At 37.9% G+C, this 21,415-nt stretch overlaps 1 protein-coding gene across 5 annotated transcripts in view; it reads left to right on the top strand.

Moving 5' to 3' along the window:
• Positions 1–21,115, top strand: part of NEBL (nebulette) — a 269,278-nt gene extending 248,163 nt beyond the window's left edge. For all 5 annotated transcript variants that reach the window (XM_040591580.1, XM_040591578.1, XM_040591575.1 and 2 more), the window contains 2 exons: positions 12,309–12,424; positions 16,160–21,115. In XM_040591580.1, the coding sequence (XP_040447514.1) occupies positions 12,309–12,424; positions 16,160–16,336 (293 nt within the window). In that variant the 3' untranslated portion in view covers positions 16,337–21,115. The remainder of the gene's footprint in view (positions 1–12,308; positions 12,425–16,159) is intronic.
• The last annotated feature ends 300 nt before the right edge of the window (positions 21,116–21,415 follow it).

The following is a 21,415-nucleotide window of genomic DNA, read 5'->3' as shown; positions in this document are numbered from 1 at the left end:
ATGATGTTACTGTTAGAGGGGCTTTTGAAAACAGTAGAGGTCTGATGTTAGAAAGGTAATGCCTTTTCAGCTCTAGATTTGGGGTAAGCAGGAAAATTAAATCCATTCAGATTTATGCTCCAGTGAGCATTCACATTTCAGTTAGAAACAGGTTGGATGTGTTCCCTACACATGTATTAATTTCTATATAAGTTTGTGAAAAGAAGGTTTGTGACCACTTAATATGTAATTCGGTCTCCTCTGAATAATCCATGTTGGCCTTTTACACCATGTAAGTATAGGAATCCAGAATGGCAATGGGACCACATTTATGCAGTTTCTTGAGCATTATTGAATCTCTCTGTCCTAGTCTGGACTATTGGACTTCTAGTGTCCTCTGCTGAGTGCTTTGTTAATGCAGAATGTGAGAGAAATTAGTCCAGAAAATTAGATGTCATCTTTTTCCACTAAAAAAAGGTATGAAGTATCTGTAAAACCTTATTTTTTAATGTAAAACTTGAAGCTTCATATAGCACCCCAAGTGAGGGCTTAGTTAAGTTTTGATTAAGGTTTGATTTAGGGCTCTGTGAATAAAACTAAATATCCCACATTGGTTGTAATACATTAAGACATAATTTGTGATTCATCTGAAAGCACATTTTTGTTCAGTGTGTGTTCATTGGGGATGAGTTAATGTTCCAGGGAGAGCTTTAAATTTTGCACTTGCAAAATAATTTTGCTTAGATTCCCTCTGCCTATCTTTGATTCCTGTGTTTCTCTCCCACACCTTTGACATCTGTCAGCATCAAAAAGCAATTCCCACACATCCAGGTGGAGGAGAATCCAGAAGAGATCCCATTTGCAGTTTTTGTAGTGTGGCAGCAGTTCAGGGGATCCTTCTGTTTGCCCCGCTAGCTGTCTGAGTGTGATGTTCCCTTTTCCTTCAAACAATTAGTCACCAGAAATTGGAAAGGAAATTTCCAGGTGACTCAACAGTTGGAAGTGTTAATGGCTCCCTTGACAAGTTGTTGTTCAGTTGTTCAGTGTGGTCCCCCAGAGCAGCTTTTGATATACTTCAGAGGATTTTATATTCAGCAGGCAATAAATATCATTAGTAAAATTATGTGTGGTCACATACTTGATCCTGGTTGATGCTGCCTTCCGCTATTGCTCAGATTGGTTATACCCACTGTAGAAATAAATAGCAGCACAGAAATCAAAGCACAGCTTCCGTGAGAACTTTCTGTCTTTAGTGAAAATGGGCGACAGTTGATGTTCAGTAAATGTGAGTTCAAATTGTAATTGAAGGTGTGTAGGTAATTCTAACATGTTAACATAACCTTCATTTTACTAACTCTTCCCATTTCTGAGGAAGCCTAGAGCAAAAAACAGCCTGTTCACAAGGTAAGAAGGAATGGCAGCTTCCTGTGGTACACCAGAGCCCCACTGGGACTGAGGGTGCCTCGGGCTGGCTTTCAGACTTGTTTTGCCTTCATAAATAAAAGAATGTGGTGCACTGCACGAGGAAAGGCAAGGCATACTCTGCTCTTGTTTCCTCAGCTGAGACATGCTGCAGCTTAGGTGGATTGTCAGGCAAAACCAGTCAGCTGGCAGTAAGGTTTGTTAGTGACGCCAAATCCTGACTGCAGTTCGTACTCAAAGCTGCAGAGTAGGATGCCCTGTGATTTGGTTATGTCCCAGTTACAATACAATAGAGGAAATGAGTGTACGTACAAATGTTGTGATATACCAGCTGTTAATAGATACGTAAGCTAAACTCTTTGTCTTGTACGGCTACCACTAAAGACAAATTCCAAAATAATATTCATAGTGGTTTCTCTTATAATCCATATAATAAATGGGGGTAGGCCTTTTTGTGTTTTGAACTGCTAGAACAATTTCTAAGACATATGTGTAGAAATATATGCATTAGAGGTTGTAGAGATGTCCTGGTTTTGGCTGGGATATTCCCTCTTAGTAGCTGATACAGTGCTGTATTTTGGATTTAATATGAGAGTAATGTTGATAACACACTGATGTTTTAATTGCTGCTAAGTAGAGCTTACTCAGTGTCAAGAACTTTTCAGTTTCCCATGCTCTGCCAGTGAGCAGGTCCACAAGAAGCTGGGAGGGAACAGAGCCAGGACAGCTGACCCGAACTAGCCAAAAGGATGCTCCATACCATAGAACATCATGCTCAGTATGTAAACGGGGTGGGGAGCTGGCTGCAGATCACTGCTTGGGGACTGGCTGGGCATCAGTCAGTGGGGTGGTGAGCAATTGCATTGTGCTTGTCGTGTTTTTTTTTCACTTGGATTTTATTTCTCTCTCTCCCTTTCCTCTTCATTGCAATTACTATTGTCTTAACATTTTTTTCAAAATTTATTTCAATTATTAAACTGTTCTTATCTCAACCCACGGGTTTTACTTTTTTCTGATTCTCCTCCCGATCCCAGTGTGGGGCAGGAGGGGGAGTGAGCGAGTGGCTGAGTGGTACTTTGTTACTGGCTGGGGTTAAACCACAAGGGATGTGTTGAAGACCTTGTATTTTAGAAGCTATAGTAAAAATAAATACTTTTTAAAAAAATCACTATCTAGATAGGTTAATGGGTCTGCCAAAGCAAAACCCAACCACCTAAGCCCTCCCCCCTGCCTTCCATAGTACCTGTATAAACTGTGCTCCTTTAGACATTGAAGATTTTTTAGTAGAATATTCAAAATGTAATTATTTTGTCAGTTGCACTACACTTAACTGGTTTAGAATATTCTGTGTTTGTCATAATAACCTTAAAACTACATGTTAGGATTCAAAACTGGGGATGAATAGGACTCCAGTTTTAGGGTTAAAAGCCAAATAATTGAGGTAGTTTTATTTTTACAGTGCTGTAGTAAGAACTAGTCAGTGGGATCTGGAAGGGGGATAAATGGTTTGTATTTTAAGTGAATTAAATTTCAAGTGAAGTATGTTGTAACTGCCAATAAAATTCTAAATGTCAGATACAGATTTCATACCATTTTTAAAATCCCCAAACCAACTGTTCGTAGAAGTTGGATGAAGACAATAATTGTCACTCATTCTAAATTGTAATTTTATGTTGTGTTCACTTCCATTTTATCCTTTTTTGTAGCAAAACCCACAAAAACATGTCACTATGAGTGAACACTACGAACAGCCTCTTCCTATATTTTTTAAAGGCTGGTAACCTTTTGAAACATTTTACTTATTGAATTTCCTGAGAGATCATTTACCACCCTTTTCTTATAACAAATACCTTAGCTTTTGTGTGAAAAAGCTTTTGTTTTAAGGAGCTGCTATGGAATTAACATTTATCAAATCTGTTCTGAGTGTTTATGGTCTTGCAGTCCTAAATGGCCATTCCAAAGGCAGCCTGGGGAGGTTGATGGCCTTTTGTATTCATCAAAATTGTCTGCTCTGCCAGGACAGGACTGGCTTGTGCTTTTCGCAAGCTATGAGGCTGCCTCTCACCACCTCACTGCTCCACAGTCAGACACAGTTACAGGCAGGGACTCTGTGGGTTGCTTGAGATCTGGCTTCTTCAACTCTCCTGTTGGCAGAGCGCAAGATGACATGTATTTAATACTTTACAACTTCACAAGTCTGTTGATGTTTTACAACAACAATGATCTGTTAATGATAGCAAAGGCTTTTGAGCCAGAATGGACCTCAAGAAATAGATTTCCCTGAAAAAGAATATAATGAATTGACTGATCCACCACTCAAAATATGAAGAATTAAGGAGAAGGCTTGAATGACCTGACGTGTAGACCATGATGTACTAGAGAGACAGTTTGCCAACAGTTCTTCCACTAGACTCGCTAGTACTCCCAAATTTCCACTCCATCTGCTATTTGGTGTATGGTGGACTTCCACAACAAAGACCAGTATAACCAGTATTAATGATATTGGCTGTTCATATAAACCAGGAATTTTGGAACAGGTGATTTTTTTGTGAGTATGTTTGCTCTCAGGATTAACTGTAATATGAGATAGTCCCCCCCTAAAAGGGAAACAAATTATGAATAAAATACAGGATTCCATGTGGCATGAGCACATTAAACATTCTTTTTGTCTTGACTTTCAGAATTTCTTTTTCTTTGACATATGCTAAATAGCTGTATATGATGTTCTGTTGTAATTTCCTTCAATATCAAATCTTAATTTATTATATTGAAACTGCTTTTAAGGGTTATAATTGTATGATTCTGCATTTCCCATAATAATCTACTTCACCTTACTTGGTGGAAACATATAGTTAGGCTTAATTACTGCTAGCTGATAAGATGGTGCTATAAAATAATGATGCTTAAAATAGTCTTAGTCTAATCATGACACTAATGAAGTTCAGTTTAAAACATTTTATTTTATTCATTGTAGCATGTCAGTAAGTAATCTTGAAAGTAGAGACAATATGATTTTTTGCATCATGAATAATTAATGTTAGTTATTTTAAATACAAGTTTATTAATGTTATTGATGTATTTGAAGGTGGCATGGTTTATTTCTTACATCTTTAGAATTTAGGTTATGGAAACTTCCTAAGCTTGTAATGGTCTGAATTTGCCACTGACTCCAAGTAGTTCAGAGCTTCAATTCTAATGAGGTCAGTGAGCATGGCAGATATTTATTAGCACAGTATGTGAATTAGGCCATACTTTCAGGTTGTTATTTCAACAACCTAATTATATCTGGGTTTGATATTCCAATTTACTAACTAACACTGACTCCTGTAATGGATAGTATGCAGACAAACTGCTGCTTCTGACAGGACCCTTGAGAGCAACAAGCCTGGTAGCTCAGGCATCCGTGAAAGCAGCCTGACTGATGAGTAAAGGGCAAGAAAAAGAGAAAAAAAAAGAAAAAAGAAAAGAAATGAAGGGAAAGTTACTGTTACAAGAAAAAATGCCACGATGCCTTACTGTGTTGTTTTCTACTGTTCTAAAAACAGCACTGTTCTGTATCAGGTCTCACCATCTGCAGTCTTCAGGTTAGTGCTTTTTATATGTTTATGCAGTCTGAGCTATTCCCAGTAAATTTAACTGTGCTGTGCTACTCTTTCTGACTAGAAAATAATAAAACTATAGTAGATAAGACTTATAATCAGTTTAAAGTATGTGTTTCCATTTTCTAGCTTATCTGAAAAGTTAACGCTGAGCAATTTAACTTTAGAGATGGCTGGGAATTTTTCAATATTCATCAGAAGATAACAGTTTTAATGCCGAAGGACTTTATAGGAATGGATTGCTTGTGATTAATATCTCAATGCCAAAATCTTCCATTTTATTCAGGTTTGAGATTGTTAAAGTTATAGCTTGACATTTTTGAAACGAATCCAGCTTTATGGTGAAATATGTTTAATTTTGAAGCCACGTAAACTATAATAAGCATTGAAAATTATCAGAATGAAACCTAAAACTTTTGAAATAATTGACATAAAATAGTTTCTTTACCTGATTTTTAAAATATCTTTTTGCATGAACCTTTGAGATTTTTTTTTTCTTTTCATCCCAATTTGGGAAAGGACCATTCCTGGTAATCGGTTCTGCACTGGAAAATTAGTGAGTTTTTACTAATGTTATTTGTATCTAATGTATCTGTATTCTTCTGGCTGTTCTCTATACTCCTTTTACTGCTTTTTTGTCATGTCCTTTAGAGACTATCTCCTTGCTCTGTACCATGGGGGTGCTGCAGAGTGTTCTGTACCTCATCTCAGCCTCTTCACCATCTCTATCTCTGGGCAGTCCTTGCACATTGATTAAAGCCTTCAAGTTCTCCAATACCTATTTTTACTGTCAAGTAATCAACTCTATTGCTGGCTGCATTTGGCTTAATCTTCTCTAAACTTCCACTATGACTTTTCTCAAATACTGTGGAGATCTAGGATACAAGTAGCTGAGCAGTGCATGCCGCATGCTAGCATACAGGAGCATCTGCATTACATGGGATGCATTGTTTGGAGCTGGATGCCAGGACATGTGGAGGGAAGCATATGAGAGGCTCAGCTTTTTTGTGGTTTGAACTGAGAGGAATCTTGCACAGGAGTGTGGTGCTCCGGGGGGTCATACCTTGGAACAGCTGAGCTGATCTAGCAGTTTGCTGCCTTCTGCTGCCTGTGGCCTTGGGTACCTGATCCTGACTACTTCCTTGCACTGCATCTGTTGCTGGTCTGATCCCCCCTGAGCTGACTTAGCTCACCAAGCCAGCAGAAAAACAACCCAGCTGAGAGGGAGAGAAAAGGTGGTAGGAGTGTTAGATTGCCTCAGCCAGCTGATGGAGCATCAACCTCAGATATGCAGTGGGAATCATGAATGGACTGCCTTACAGCATCTTTGAGACATATCACCTCATGACTCCTGCTGAGTTCTTCCAACACTCTTAACTTTAGCAGAGAATGATGTTTAGTGCATCATCTTTAAAAGCCTGCTAAAAGCTCATCTGTCATAGCAGTCAAGTTACTTTCTTCTCTTTTTATGTCTTTCACATCCTATTCTCGTCATATCTATCCTGCCTTACTTGCTGCCAAAGTATCAAGATTCGTGTTTCTGATTAACCTGTGATACAGGCATTCTTTAAAACACTCATTAAATTCTTGGTTGGCAACAATTATGCCTTGTTTATCCTGCTGTTCATGTTTGGGCAGGATGTGAACTTAATTCAGGAATTAACGTGTTAAAGTTCTTCCAGTCTCTCCTTAAAACTGTTTCTCAGGATGCTTGTATGGTTAATGCAATGCTGGGTTGAGCTCATCTCAAGAGCTTGTACAGGAATATACACAGTATGGGAAACAGGAGGAATTACAGGGTGTGTGGTTGCCTAAAGGGATATAGTGAAATCTCCAGCCTGAATTTACAGGACAAGGCCCAAAGAAACCCAACCTAACTGCAAATTTGGCCCTGATTTTAAGTTGGCAATGGATTATATTACTTCTAGAGTAATCACTTTAAATATAGCAGCCAACATCTGGGGGAAATGATAGAAAACAAAAAAATGAAGTACCGAGCCAAAGTTTGTAACGAAAGGTATCTCCATGACACTTTTGGGAGACAGCTTTAAAAAGGTCTGTCGTTACTATCCACCGGCTTCAACACAGCAATAGCAGTTTACCCTAAGGCTGTACTTCCTTAGCTGTGTATTCGTGTGCCTTGGACTGGGAAGTGGTCAGGGGGATTGTGCAGTCTGGGCAGTGATCCATCCACATGAACAACGCACGGGGTGTACCCGAGTGCCCCAGGAGCATACGCTAAGCCTGCACTTCTCCACATGTGGTCGCGTCAATACTTCGACAATGTTTTCAGTTGCACAGGACATAACTGAGTAATCTCTAAGGGAAGGGCCAAAGAAAGAAGGAACTGAAAGCTATGGGAGAGGCCTTCTAAAGTGATGCCACGAGGCCTGCTCTAGATGTTGCAACCTGTGGAAAATAAGGCGGCAGCAAGGCGAGACAGGGGAAAGACTTATATGTGGAGCAACATGAGTTCCGTGAGCAGCTTCATCTATTCCGGGGGAGCTAGTTGTGCTGTTGGTAACACAAAGGTGTATGGGGCTGCTGCTGTATTCTGGCTCTGCTGTAACTGCTCCTCCGAAAATCTAGTTTGATCTTTTGTGTCTTACAGATGCTAAAATCAAACACATAATAATTACAATATATTTTTTACTTCCTGCTGTCTCATATTGGTTTTGTTATTACAAAATGTTGCAATCTTCTCTGTGAGTTCTCTGAAGTCTTGGTAGTGAAAGCATGAATCGAGATAGCATCAAAACAGGAAATGGAATAATTGCTTAAAACTGCATGACATCTGTAAGGGTGAGTGACATGGTTGTTACTTAACATCTGGCCCAGTAAATGGCATGTATTGCAGTAAGTGGCAAAAGTGCAGTAGTTAGTGGTCAGGGTACATTGTTTTACCGTTGACTGCTGAGGTTCTGTTGTACAAAAGAATGAAAGAGAGCTTATGTATAGTCTTGATAAAATATGTCTTGAAACATACCTTTTAAATTATTTTTTAGCATAATTTTTTTAACCTTGTAGTTATACAATTTTCTCGTAATTATTCCTTTCCTGTTCCCACAGTCTGACCTTTTTCTTACCCAGTCCTTCTCAAAGCACGTTCTGATCAGTACACACAGTGCAGACCCCATTGTCTGCTGCAGCCAGCTGATACTCACTATCATTCTTTCAGCTTCATCTTTTCCTTGGAGGCTTCCTTTCTGTTTGCCTTTCATCATGTTCATTCCTTTTTCTCTCTTTTCTCTGGGGAAGCCTATAAAGATATAGTAAGAGATATAGGATAACTTTCTTCAAGTAGATAATGAATATCTGGCTTGCTTGGTAAGTGGAACAAGAAAAGAGTAAGTTTTGATACATCAGAATGCATCTGGTAAAGTCTTACCGCAACAAGAAAAAGCATCCACCTGTACTTCTGGGAGCAATGGTCAGCCCTCAGCTCCCTCACTAATAAATCTGGCTTCAGCTAAATGAATTTCATGTTCCACCACTGTGTTTTATCATTCCCTTAGGTTAACTAAAACCATTGCTTTTGTGGCTGCTGTGCTCAAGGATGTTACAGAACTTTATACTTTGGTCTGAGTCAAAGATTGCAGTTAACTATGGAGATGATGATGAAGAAAAGTCAAACTCTTTGTCTGCATCGTTCAGTCTTACCTTGAATTATTTGTATGTTGCTAGAAACACAGGCAGATCTGCTGTCTCTTCACTAATCTGCTCTTTTATGTGATTCCCAAATTTTCTTCCCAATAGACAACCATCTGGAGATTTCTTAAGTATTTTTTGTAAAAATATGTTAAAGCCTATAGATCATTTTTTGCAGCCCTACTACAGTATTCTTTTAATGGAAAAAAAGGTGGAATTATTCAATCAAGTGATCGGCATACTTGTGCTGATATATATGCTCATCTGTATGATAACCAGGGAAAGAACTAGAAGATAATTTGCAAAGCTAATCCTGGAAATTCCTTATTTTTCTTTGTATAGAATATTTTTCCAATACTTCAGGTTCTAGTGGTTTCCCAAAATTTTTCCTGCTTTGGAGGAAATGCTTTATTTTGCTGAGCTTATGATTTCCATCATTGCAGGTAGATTAGCAAACATGTTCACTGAGACTGTTTGACAGAGTTCTCTCAGCTTGTGAGAAGTGGGTTGCAAAAAAGAGGAAAGCATGTCTCAGACCTGCTGTGGACAGTTTTCACGGAGTCGGGGATGTGGGTTGTCCTCCCCAAAATAAGGCTGTGGATTTGGAGTCTATAATGAGGCTGACAATAGGGTTGCTGCCTTATGCTGACACTGGATGATGGGTAGGAACTGAGAAATATCTGTTTAGTGGAGAAGGAATTAAGAGTAAAAAGTTTCTACCAGTGTCTTCACCTCTCTTAGGAAGAGGAAAGGGTCTGTCAGGGTGTCTGCCCCTACCAGGGAGAAGCTACCAGCCCTTTGTTGCTGCAGAGCAGTCAGGGTGCTGACTGGTCAGTGGTGAATATCAGCTTAAGATACTACTTCCTATTAAGTTAGAATTTTAATCTGTGCTCACTTTTCAGCACACATAACCAGTTTACTGCTGGTGTGAGGAGGTGAGACCCCATTGGCTTCTATGAACTGACCTATGCTTATGCTGTTGGTGAATTGGGCAAAATATATTCATTCTGGCTCGATCACAGAACCTTTGATTAAATTATGCTTTTCTCTATTTTCTCATGAAGGGCTCATGGTCATGTAGAAATAGCTTGTAACAACACTGAAACATAAATTACTTGATGAACTACTTAGTACTGTTCACTTAATGCATGATAATCCTGTGAACATGTTAACGAGCAGCAGTTTTCTGATGATTGAACTGCTTTAAAATGTCTTTATACTCATATGTCATTAGAATGAACTTGGCACTTTTAAAACATCCATTATTCATCATGTTCCAGTGTTGCTCTTGACTGTGTATCACTTTAATTTCATTCAACAAAGCAATCTATTCATTACAATAGTTTGAAACATGTTTTCTGTATCGGAAAAACCCTGGTTAAATATACAGTGTTACTTATCTTTACAAGTAGAGTAGAGCAAAAAGTAACATCCCAAGTTGCAATTGCATACTTAGTGCATTTGAATATGCTACATAGACTAAATGAAGGTTTTAAGAAAAACTTCTGTTGAACTCAATTTTGTTAGCTGGGGAGGCAGGACAGGTAAAACACCTTGATGAAAGCACAAGGTTGACTTTTCTTTCTGAAATAGTTCAGCAAACATTTTCTCAGTAATCCCTTTTCACATGTATTTATTGTCCTGATCACTGAAGAAGCATTACTGTAATTATGAATACTTCTTAAAAAAAATTTTAACGGTGCCTACAGAATTACAGGATGGTTATGGTTCAAAGGGACAGACCTCTGGAAATCATCTAGTCCAGCCCCCTGCTAAAGCATGTTCATCTAGAGCAGGTTGCGCAGGATCGCGTCCAGGCAAGTTTTAAATATCTCCAGAGAAGGAGACTCCACAGCCTCTCTGGGCAGCCTGTTCCAGTGCTCTGTCACCCTTGAAAGTCAAGAAGTGCTTCCTCACATTCAGGTGGAACTCCCTGTGCTGCAGTTTGTGCCCGTTGCCCCTTGTCCTGTCACTGGGCACCACTGAAAAGAGCCTGGCCCCAGCCTCTAGACACCTGCCCTTAAGATACTTGTATGTGTCGGTGAGATCCCCTCTCGGTCTTCTCTTCTCCAGGCTGAACCGGCCCAGCTCTCTCAGCCTTTCCTCGTTAAGGACATGCTCCAGTCCCCTCATCATTTTCATAGCCCTCTGCTGGACCCTCTCCAGCGGTTCCCTGTATCTCCTGAACTGGTTTCCTGCTGCTCCAAGGTTTTTTTGATTTTACAAGTCCTGGATCCTTCCGTACATTGTGAACCCCATTAAATCCTGCATTAGCTTTGCTCTTTCTTGAATCTCTGTGTTATGGCTGCTGCAGAAGTGATTCTCACTTCCAGCAGGACCAAGAGGTGTATCTCAGAAAGTATCTGACTGCTGTATGACTTCATATTTGAAAGTTTTTTGACTCATGGGCTGCATGAGCTCCATCTCCTTATAGCGAAAGATGGCTTTTGTCAGAGGAGTTAGATAGAATACCAGCTAAATGGACCACTTGAAAAAGTGTCAACAGACAAGAAATTTCTTTTCAGTGTAGCTAAATGAATTTCCAGTTGAACTAGTGAAATTCTGGTAAATAACAGTTGAGATGGGATAATAATTGCTGTACAAGCCAGAAGTCGTTATTCTCATAGTGCAAGAGTCTTACAAAACATACACAAATATGCAGTGGCTAAGCTTTTAAACTTCAGATTTTGAAAACCAGTTCTTTATTTTGCTTTAAAAATGCTTATTGGGCTTGCTAGGAAAATATTGAGTTATCACTTATGCTGTACTTATTTCTCACAGATTTTTCATCAACCATGTTTTTAACACATTCTGTTCCAGTCTGTTGCCAAAGTAAGGTGTTAGAGCAGATATGGGAAGTTTTTACAGTAGAGGTAGGGGGTCCTTGGTTGGTTGTGTTACCTCTTTCAGAAGCTCTTGGTACAACAAAAGTCAACCTATTAATGATTACCATACAGAATTGGTAAAATAATGTAATTGTTAAAATAATGTGAATAAAATATATGTGAAAGAGATGGAACAATTGTGTGTTAGGATGAAGATACTGAAAATGATGGATTTGGAAATATTTAAGTAACCACTGATACCTCTGTGTTTGGCTAAGAATGTTGATGGAATGAGAATAAACTAAGAAACCCAACTGCGGGCTCACTTTTTTACTCCCTGTGAATCACAGTCTTTCTTTATTCATAGCCCAATAAATGTTAGTCTACAATGAGTTAGGAATCAATTGCAGAGAATTCCTACTGAAACATTTCAAAACTAATACAGTTAATATATAGTATTTTTCATCAATCTTTCCTTAATAAATGGCACTATATGGCACATGATATTCAGTGTGTCATCTATAGTAGTATCAAAATTGAGTTAGTTACAAGCTTTTGTACACAGTTTTACAGTCAGACTTCTTAAGATATGTTAAGCTTTTCCTTCCAGCTAACCTTGACGGTGTTTTGTGGATATATTGCTGTAGCTTTGGGTACATTTATGTGTAATTCAACCTATGAAAAGCCTTATGTTGTATATGGAAATAATTCTGAACCATTTCATACTGCCAAATTGCTATTTACAGCGCAAATAATCTACAGTTTCTACAAAATGCTGGATAAGGACTTTTTTAAAAAAACTTAATTAATATGTCTGTATTTCTTTAACACACAGCCCCTGTTCTGCCTGGGGCATATCAGCAAAGCCAGTCCCAAGGATATGGATACATGCACCAGACCAGTATGTCATCCATGAGGTCCATGCATTCACAGCCTCATTCAGCAGGTCTGGTGAGTATTTGATTGAAAGAATGATTTTATTTGGTAAGCAACATTATCAACTATTGTGAAATCACTTAAATATGAGTGAATTGGTTCCCTTGAATTTTATGGCTGGACTATTTGACTGACCTAGTTCTAAATGTAAGTGGTAGTCCTCATGTATAAAAAAGATTAAGTGACTGAGGGCAGTGTCAAGAACGTTTATGTCAGAATACATTAAAAAAAAAATAGTTTATGACCTCCAGAAGGCAAAGAAATAAGTGTATCTCCTACCTGCTTAAAACGAGTAGTAAACACTTGGACAGTATTTCAACGGCAGAACTTTCTGTGATGAATTCAGACTCCTAGTGCTGAATGAAAACCACTGATCTCTTAAGATCACCCTGTTGGTTTAAATTTGTTTCAAATTTTTTTGACTTGCTGATTTTGTACTAGCAGGCTTTGTGCCTATCCATATTACTCATCTCTGCTTGTATAAAGCTAGCTCAGACTCCGTATTGGTGTGCCCTTTCTAATTCAATAGAACAGTCATGCAGCCACTCGCGCCTGATCAAAACCAAGTTATACTGCTGGGTGACTGAGAAGAAGCTTTCTTAAGAAGCCATGGCCGTATCATGAAGTTCTTAATTGTGGTGGATGGGAATGTAAACCTGGAGTGAATATTTCATTTTCGAAGTAACTGGTTATGGAAGGAGAGCTGAATGGGTCTTCAGCTAGGTTTTTTAGGAAATTGAGCTGCTTTAATGGTTATCACATTTTTTTATCATATCACTGCCTAAAGATTTCATAGTCCAGATCCAGTAACCTTTTACTTTAAAAATACCAGCTTCTAATTTTGAATTTTAAACTATTTTGAATGGTTTTGTATTTATTACCACTATCACCTTTTGAAGAGATGAAGTACTTCATTATGAACAAAACTTAGAGCTTGCTGAGCTGAAAAAAAATGTTTTCAAGATTAGTTGAAACTTGCATTTTTCTTTAAGACTGAAACTATGTCATTTTATATTGTAACGATCATGTTGTTCTGTGAAGTTTGAGTGCTTTCAGGCTTGCCAGGTTCTTGGTTGCTTGGGGGCTGAAGGGGGCTAACTTGCTGGGAAGTCTGGGGTTCATATACCTGCATCTTTGGGTGAGCCAATAACCTGAGAAACTCATTGGACACCTGCATGGTAGCTGTTAGGCGGTTGATACTGAAATCAACCACTGATTTCCAAGGATATTGCAAGGCACTCGGGGAGCTGACTGCTTTCGAAAAGGGCCTGAGTGCAAAAAGTGAGAGACCTGAAATCCTGGGCTGTGCCAGCAGGTTTGCTAGTTGGTGGGGACCAAAGCAAACTGAAACTTACCAAACTGGTAACTCTTTTGCAACATCTCAATCTTTTCTTATACTCTCTGGTACGCTTGGTACCTGCTAAACTCACTACTGACAGAGGAATAATTCACTAAAATGTATTTCGAAAATCCCTGCTTTGAATCCTTTAAGCATTGTAATTCTCAATTATATAGCCCAGACTACACTCTGAAGTGATAATTAGGCATTAAATGCTAACAGGATTATTATGGAGATTTCTCCTGACAGCCATTTAACACCTAATTAGGTGTTAAGGCCATAAATTTAGGTTTCTCGGCAACATTTAGGGCCTTAATAAATTTTTTTTAAAGTTTGATATTACCAGCTTGTCTTCACAACTGTGTCACCAGAGTGATGTAGTCAGGCTGCCTTAAAGGAGACAGCAGTAGCATGTTGTATGCCATGATGCTCTAAGGATGAGTGAGCATCCTTCTGAGTGAACAAAAACTTAAGTTTTTTTTCCAATTTTATGTAGTTTAATAAAACACTTAATCTCTTTCCCCAGTCTTTGCCCGTTTAAGGGAGACATATAATCATGGCTCAGAGGAAAATCCATTCTCTGCCTATGCCAGATATAGACTTACTACAATTTTTCTTAAATGGACCTTTTTTTAAAATAAATTCTTTAAAGTACTAACTGCTACTGACCTTGTTGTAATAGAATATTTTTCACTGGTTTTTTTGGAGTTAAGTTTCAAGGCTCAGTACAGAAATCATTGGAAACAGTTGGAAGGAATAAGATTCTCAAATGCAGAGACCATTCCTTACTGACCACTAGTTTTCTAGTTTGTGAAACTTTAAGGAATTTTTGGTCATGATAGAACCCTCCCAGTTGGTTGATTCGATGTAGTGCATAAACAATGATGCTTTTTTCGCCATCATCTGTGAACACTTGGAAGACGTTAAGGAACCACCAAGAAACCACATAGCTCTAGTTGAAAACTGCTCTTGGTCACAGCCTGCAGGGCAACAACATTACAAAGCATGACAGAGAACAACTATACAGAGCAAGACTTGAATACAGTTCAGAGTAGGCTTGTCAGGAGAGGTAGTGATCTCCAGTATTTAACCAGGAGCTCATTTCTCTGTAGTGTTTAATTTGCACTACCAATGCTAAAGGCAGAACCAAGACAAAAAGTGTGTTTCTAGCATGTGAACAGTAATAATCAGGTACTCTGTAGTGTTTGGATTAGATGATCCCACATTTCCAACATGTGACAATTGACCTACTCATAGTGTGTGGAGAAATCTCCATCTTCTCTGAAAATAACTTCATTAAAAACCCTCAAAAAAACATATGAGATGGACTAAAACTAATACAGAGTTGTTTTTCTCAACTGGGAAGCGGATCAAAGTTTGCTGTCTCTTAAAAGGTACAGACAAGGAGTACTAAGCATTAACTCAAACATTTTTTTTACCTTTTTTCCTTTAAATCATTGTACCAGAAAAATTCAGCTAGATATGGTGACATATCAAAAATTACTGGTAGGGAAAGTGAATATTATCAGTGATGCTTGAACTGTTCTTGACTTCTGTCAAGAGGTGGGGTAAGGAAAAGAAAGTGCTCCTGGGAGTTTTAAAATGAGCTCATTTTGTTCTGCTGTTAAGATACAAGGGGAAACTGTTACCTCTGACTTTGAATTCCAGCAAATGATAGCACTTTATTGATTATGAGTGGAAAGAAGTACTCTGTTTATAAAGAAAATGGAAATCTTTGCTTACATGGACAGAGGTGTAGAGAAATTTGGCTTAGAAAATGATAGGACTTTGTGTTTTGCTTAGATCAATCTTTTATCTGAGCATGCAAAAATGAGTATTCATAAAAATTTTTTTTGTAGGCTTTTTGAAATCTTGTATTTTTTATTAGATAGTAATATATTACTAATTTTTAATTCGGGGTAGAATCCTAAAGAAATGAAGGACATTCAGGGAGATGGCAAAGTTAATGACCTGGATGAAGACAGTGCTGCTTTTCTGTCGTGAAGACACAGGAGAAGCCATTTGAGAATCATGCAGATAGGGAGCAGAAGCACAGCTAGCCATGGCTGGATGTAATGAACTGTTACTAGTGAATATATGAAACAACAGTTGGTGTATTTCGAAGAGGCAGTGAATGGCTTGAAATCTGTTTGTATGAGGACTTTGGACAATGTAGGTTTACAAAAATAATTATTTTGGTACTCAGAAGAAGGGGCTGTATTCACTCTATATTTGACGGGGTGGAGGGTGTGCTGTTTCTTTTTAATGGGTAACTTGTGATTTCTCTGCCTTGCTCCCTCTGTTCTTTTTACTGGTCTTTTTTTTTTTTGTTTTCTTTGTGCAAAGAAGAGAAGAAATCTATCTCTGTTTAAGCTTGAGACTTTACAGCCTTGTTTTCTTTCCTTCAACAGAGAACATACAGAGCTATGTATGACTACAGTGCCCAAGATGAAGATGAAGTTTCCTTCAGGGATGGTGATTATATCATTAATGTGCAACCGATCGATGATGGCTGGATGTATGGTACTGTTCAGAGAACTGGGAAAACAGGAATGCTTCCAGCAAATTATATTGAGTTTGTTAACTAATTTTTGTCTCTAGTCCTTTGAGCTTTATTATGATTTACTCTAACCTTTTAGAAAAAAATCAGAAGAATCTTTTAAGCGCACATGTTCATGACTTTATCACTGCTGTAACAGTCTGCATTCTCACTCAGAATCCAATTTTAGAGTCCTTTAAACTAAAGATAAATAATCAACAAGAAGCTCAGAGCTTTGAAAACAGCATTGCTTATAATAGTGCTCCCTCAAAATGAAAAACATATCTGGAAGCCTGGTGCTGCCAGTCCTTTAAAGATTTCAGTCAATTAGCTGTAAAGGGGAAATATCTTTTCCCTACACCTCAAAGATATTGTTTCTGTTTATAATAAAAACCATAAAATCAATTCACTTCTTATGGCACTCTGAAGTCACAGGAGTTTGAACACATCTTCAAATTATTAGGGAGGTGTTTAATTTTTGAGCAGTTAGCATCCTAATAAAAATAAAAACGTTGAGTAGATAATTCAGTCATTTGAAATAATGGCAAGTAATATGCTAGTGAAAAAAAAAAAACTCAACACCCACAAATAAAACACTCTACTGCCCTGCAGCCTTACAATAAGCAGGTCTATTCTGACAGCAAAAATTTCCTGAGTCTTGCATACTCACATTTATTCCCGGATTACCCATTTTCTCTTATTTCAAACAGTGACCTCTTCTATCAGCTTTGCTTGCATCCCAGTCCATCAGTTAGATCCATATCTGGAATCATGGTTCTTCAGTATCTTTTCCACAGAAAATTCCTTGCAAAGACTATCTAGAATATAAAACCTGTCAACTCTTCTGTGTCCTTCTAGTAATACTTAGCATTTAAATAGAAACTTCCATTAGGGCAACGTACAACCAATACTTCGTGTTAGTTCTTTTACCTTCACCTGTACTGCTGTAAATAAATATCCTGTGTGAGGCTCCCGTGCTGTGCAGTCACACAAAGCCTGCAGTCACGTCCCTGCTCCTTACCACAGGTAGCTCGCTTAATGGCTGCTTTGCTGATGAGCTAATGTACCTACCCTGCTGCAGAAATACTTGCACCTCCACTGAGGAGTAGAGGATAGCTCTGGTTGTTGTAGTGCGTTTCAGCTCAGTGGCCTATTGCTTCAGTTTCCTCAAGAAATCTTGGTGATCCAACAGTGGGTTGTACGCTTGCCGAATGATTAATGATGGAGAAATACTATGTTTTCTTTTACTGATTTAATCTTTCTCATAACTGACACTGAAAGGAAAACTAACCAAACAGAAGTCCGACATACTGTATGCCATCATGCTTCAGTTTAGCCATCTGTAGAAAACAGTAACAATATTTTGCTGACAAACCTTCACATACGCTATTTGGTGTCCGTTAACTTATGATCAGGACTGAGAGATCCAGGTCTGACTGTGAGGCTGGGGAGAGGTGACATAATGGATCTTTAAGAGGGACTGTGTCAGCAGGCTTGGGTCACAGGGAAGTTGCTTTTGCTTTGACTGGGTGCCAGGAGGATGCCATGTTCCCTCCCAGGGAGAAACTTTGGGAGGAAGGACAAAAGAGTTAAACTTTCACGTGGGAGCTTACTCGTGTGGATGCATACATGTCTAAGGAAGAAAATGTTTTTGCTGATAGTATCATTTGTGGTGTTCAGCCGTGTGCTGGAGAAGTTAATTTTGAAGTAGCTCTCAGAACGTTGAACCTGCACTGGCTTTCTTCCATTTCTGAAATTTTGAAAGTAGAATTAAATATAGAGTTTAAAGGCAATTTTATATTTCTCATTTCACAAAAGTAAGCGAGCAAGCCTGCAATAGCTATTTAGAGAATAAAGAAGGCAGGCGGTATGGATTTATTGTGTCAACTGAAAGTTGTCAGTGCCAATACTTCCTAGTTCTCTTTTTGCACACAATTAGGAATTGGAAAGCTTATGCAATTATTTTTAGGTGATGCTAACACAGGGCTAATACCAGATGCCAAACAGCGTGGAATGACTGTATTAAAAAAAATAAATTAAAAAATGCCCGTGACTGTGGAATTGCCTGTGCTTTCTGGTCAGCTGTGTAATTTCAAGGCTAAAGCTGACCGGGGGCATCTAGCTTCAAGAACTGTGGTTTAAAACCAGGGATGCGATACTGCAAATATGCAATCTGTATGGGTGACACTGCTGTCATTTGAAATTCTTAAAAGTTTTGTGTGTAGAGCTGTTGCTGTGACACACCCTTATGAATCACTGGTGACTTTCACATGAAATTAGCAAGCTTTGCAAGTCAAATGGCTTTCTCAAAAGGGTGATGTGGTAACCTGAGCTAGAAGCTCTGAGACAAGCAGTCTGTTTCTGTGTTGGTTTTCATCACCAGCCATCAACAGCAAGGAGAAGAATCTCATCTTACAATGGCTGGCACATTTTCTGAGGATGCTTGATGCAGAATTGGCTATCACTTGCTGCTGTACTGCTCTGTTAGCTGTGTAATGCTGACAACAATAAGGACAACTTGTCAGTTTGTTAACCAGATATGAACAAAAAGAAATATAGGGAATAGATACATTGCATCAAGTTGCAATTTTTAGTGACTTATAAAAAAGAAAGTCTCCACCTATAAATATACTAGCATTCTCCTTAAATGAGGAGATGGTTTGCAGCGTTGAGCACTGTATGTGTAGTGAACAGTAAATCAGAAAATGAACATTTGATGACATTAGAGGACTCTGTTATGCTAAACAATGGAAATAAAATTTCCTTTATTAATTTTGAATATTCATCAGCCTGGCAAAACAGCTAAAGCAATTTGCAAAATAAAAATGTCAGGAAAACAAAACAACATGTGAATTGTATTTCTCTTGAGAATGGTATGTCAGCAGAATTACTAAGAACTGTTTTAAGCTACTCATTCATGTAGTCAGGTTTTTATGTTTCTATATGCTTAGTAATCCGTGTTCATATGGAACAGTTCCTGCTTTTTGATGTAAACCAAACTTTAATGTCATTATGCAGTTTTGTTCTAGCAGTGCTATCAAAGGCCCAAAATTATCAGAGTGCAATTATAAAAATGATGTTTTTTTAAGATCTAAAATTTGTAAGGTAGGGAGAGTAAGTCAGCAACTAAATTGTGCCAGCTCAGGTTTTACAAGGTGTACACTGGAGCCTGTTACATGCAGTGGGATATAGGTGTGAACAGATGTTATATGCTATCTTGTCACCTTTGAAGTGTAAATTCCTTTTAAATGCAGCATGTTCCCCTCACTGTACTTTTTTTATGCAGACAGCATTTTTCTGGGGGAAAGGAAAAGACTTTTAAGGAGCTGAATTTCACAAGATATTCCAAAATTCAGGTTGGAAGTTCACACATTCCCATTTTAAGCATTTTAGAAATGAAGAAGATGCAATGTGCTGTAATTCTTGCTAACACAAGTATAAATGTAGAAAACAAAATAGAGCATATTCATACATATATACAAGAACAAATGGGTGCCTTGCTTTTCATTACTCTTTCTTGCCTGGCTAATTTTCATTTTCTAAACAAAGCTACTTACAGATATCACAGTTGTAATTTTTCATTATGGAACATTAGCATTTAATCTTGATGAAACAGGGTTTTCTTGATTACATTTGGCATACCATAAACCACTTCAGCAGATTGGGATTTGACAAAGGATCACATCCCATGGATTATATTTTTGACAAATGTGTCCCAAGTGTTCCTCGGGGATATGGAAGGTCTCTAATACTTAGGAAAGGTAATAATTCTAGTTTTTATTGTGCAGCGACTGCATGTCATCTTGTACAATGAAAAGGAAATGACAAATACAGAAGTCTGTGGCAGAAAGTGGTACAGGGTATAAAATGTTAGATTTTAATTATGTTGATTAATACTCCATTTAAAATACAGAATACGCTTTAGTAAATGTTTAAATAGTATACTGAAACAGACAAAAGATGCTGTTGAAGTTCTCCAAACTGATATGCTGGCAAATACAAAGTACTGGTGAGCTGTAGAAGAATAAAACATTTTGCAATGCTTTTAGTGATTTTCTCCAGCTTTATGCCATAGGAACCTCATCTCTCCTTTTGAAAGAAAACCTGAAAGCTATATTTCCTAAACTGCCTGCACTACAACAGTATATTCAAAGGAATTTCATATGCTTCTTGTGTCTGATAAATAGAATTTGCATATTGTACTTAAGTTGTAATCCAGTTGTTGTTGACATTTGTTTAATTATTATTATTTTAGGGGGGAAAATAAGCTATACTGTAGCATTACAATCGTGTATTTAATATTACTATTAGAAATTGCTAGAACATTGGAAGACAGCAATGACTGTATTGACATTGATTAGCATGATGTGGAAACCCTCTCAGCTGTTGGTTTTTGCAGTGTGATATAAAAAGCAAAAATGAACCGCTGTGCAGTTTGGCTTATGTTTGCTTTAAAGTGTGTAAAGTTTTAGTTATTTTGCAAAACTGTACTGTATTTGGGAGTATACAGTTACGAAGGTAACAATTGTTTTTCAAAGGACAGATATACTTACTCTTGGATCATATGATGTATCATCTTAATTTGGCTTTTGTTATGCAGAAAGTTAACACCAGCTATTAAAATATATTTTAGTAGAAATGCTTTAATTCCTGTTTTTTCCTCTACACTGTGAATATTTAAGCCTTGGTGGACTAGAGCAACATCATGCTGCCCAAAGTACTAACCTATGCAAACTAGTTCACATTTTAGTTGATGTCACAGTGGATGTAACATAACAGTTTATTTTGCATAACATTGAACGTCATTCAAATAAAATATTAAACTCAGCACTATGTATGTATTATATTCATAAACAATACTCTGCAAAGCTACCATACCCATTAGTATAAGCGATCAAAGATATATATTGCTTTAACTAAGGAAGCTTTGAGTTTTCAAACATAATTAGAATAGTTAGCACTATTATTCTTCAAGCTTGATCTCAAAATATAGTTTCCCAAACCACCATTTTATTTCAGAAGTGCCTTCTCCTTGGAGGGTTAATTTGCTTTTTCTGTCTGTATTTGTAATCTTCAATAGAACAGTGAGTTACATTCCATGTCCCTTGGTTTGTTTAAATAAGCAAAG

The sequence above is a fragment of the Falco naumanni genome, chromosome 4, assembly GCF_017639655.2.
Source record: "Falco naumanni isolate bFalNau1 chromosome 4, bFalNau1.pat, whole genome shotgun sequence".
Lineage (NCBI taxonomy): Eukaryota > Metazoa > Chordata > Aves > Falconiformes > Falconidae > Falco > Falco naumanni.
Note: the sequence above shows the minus strand (reverse complement) of the source record. Positions and strands in the feature narration are given on the sequence as shown.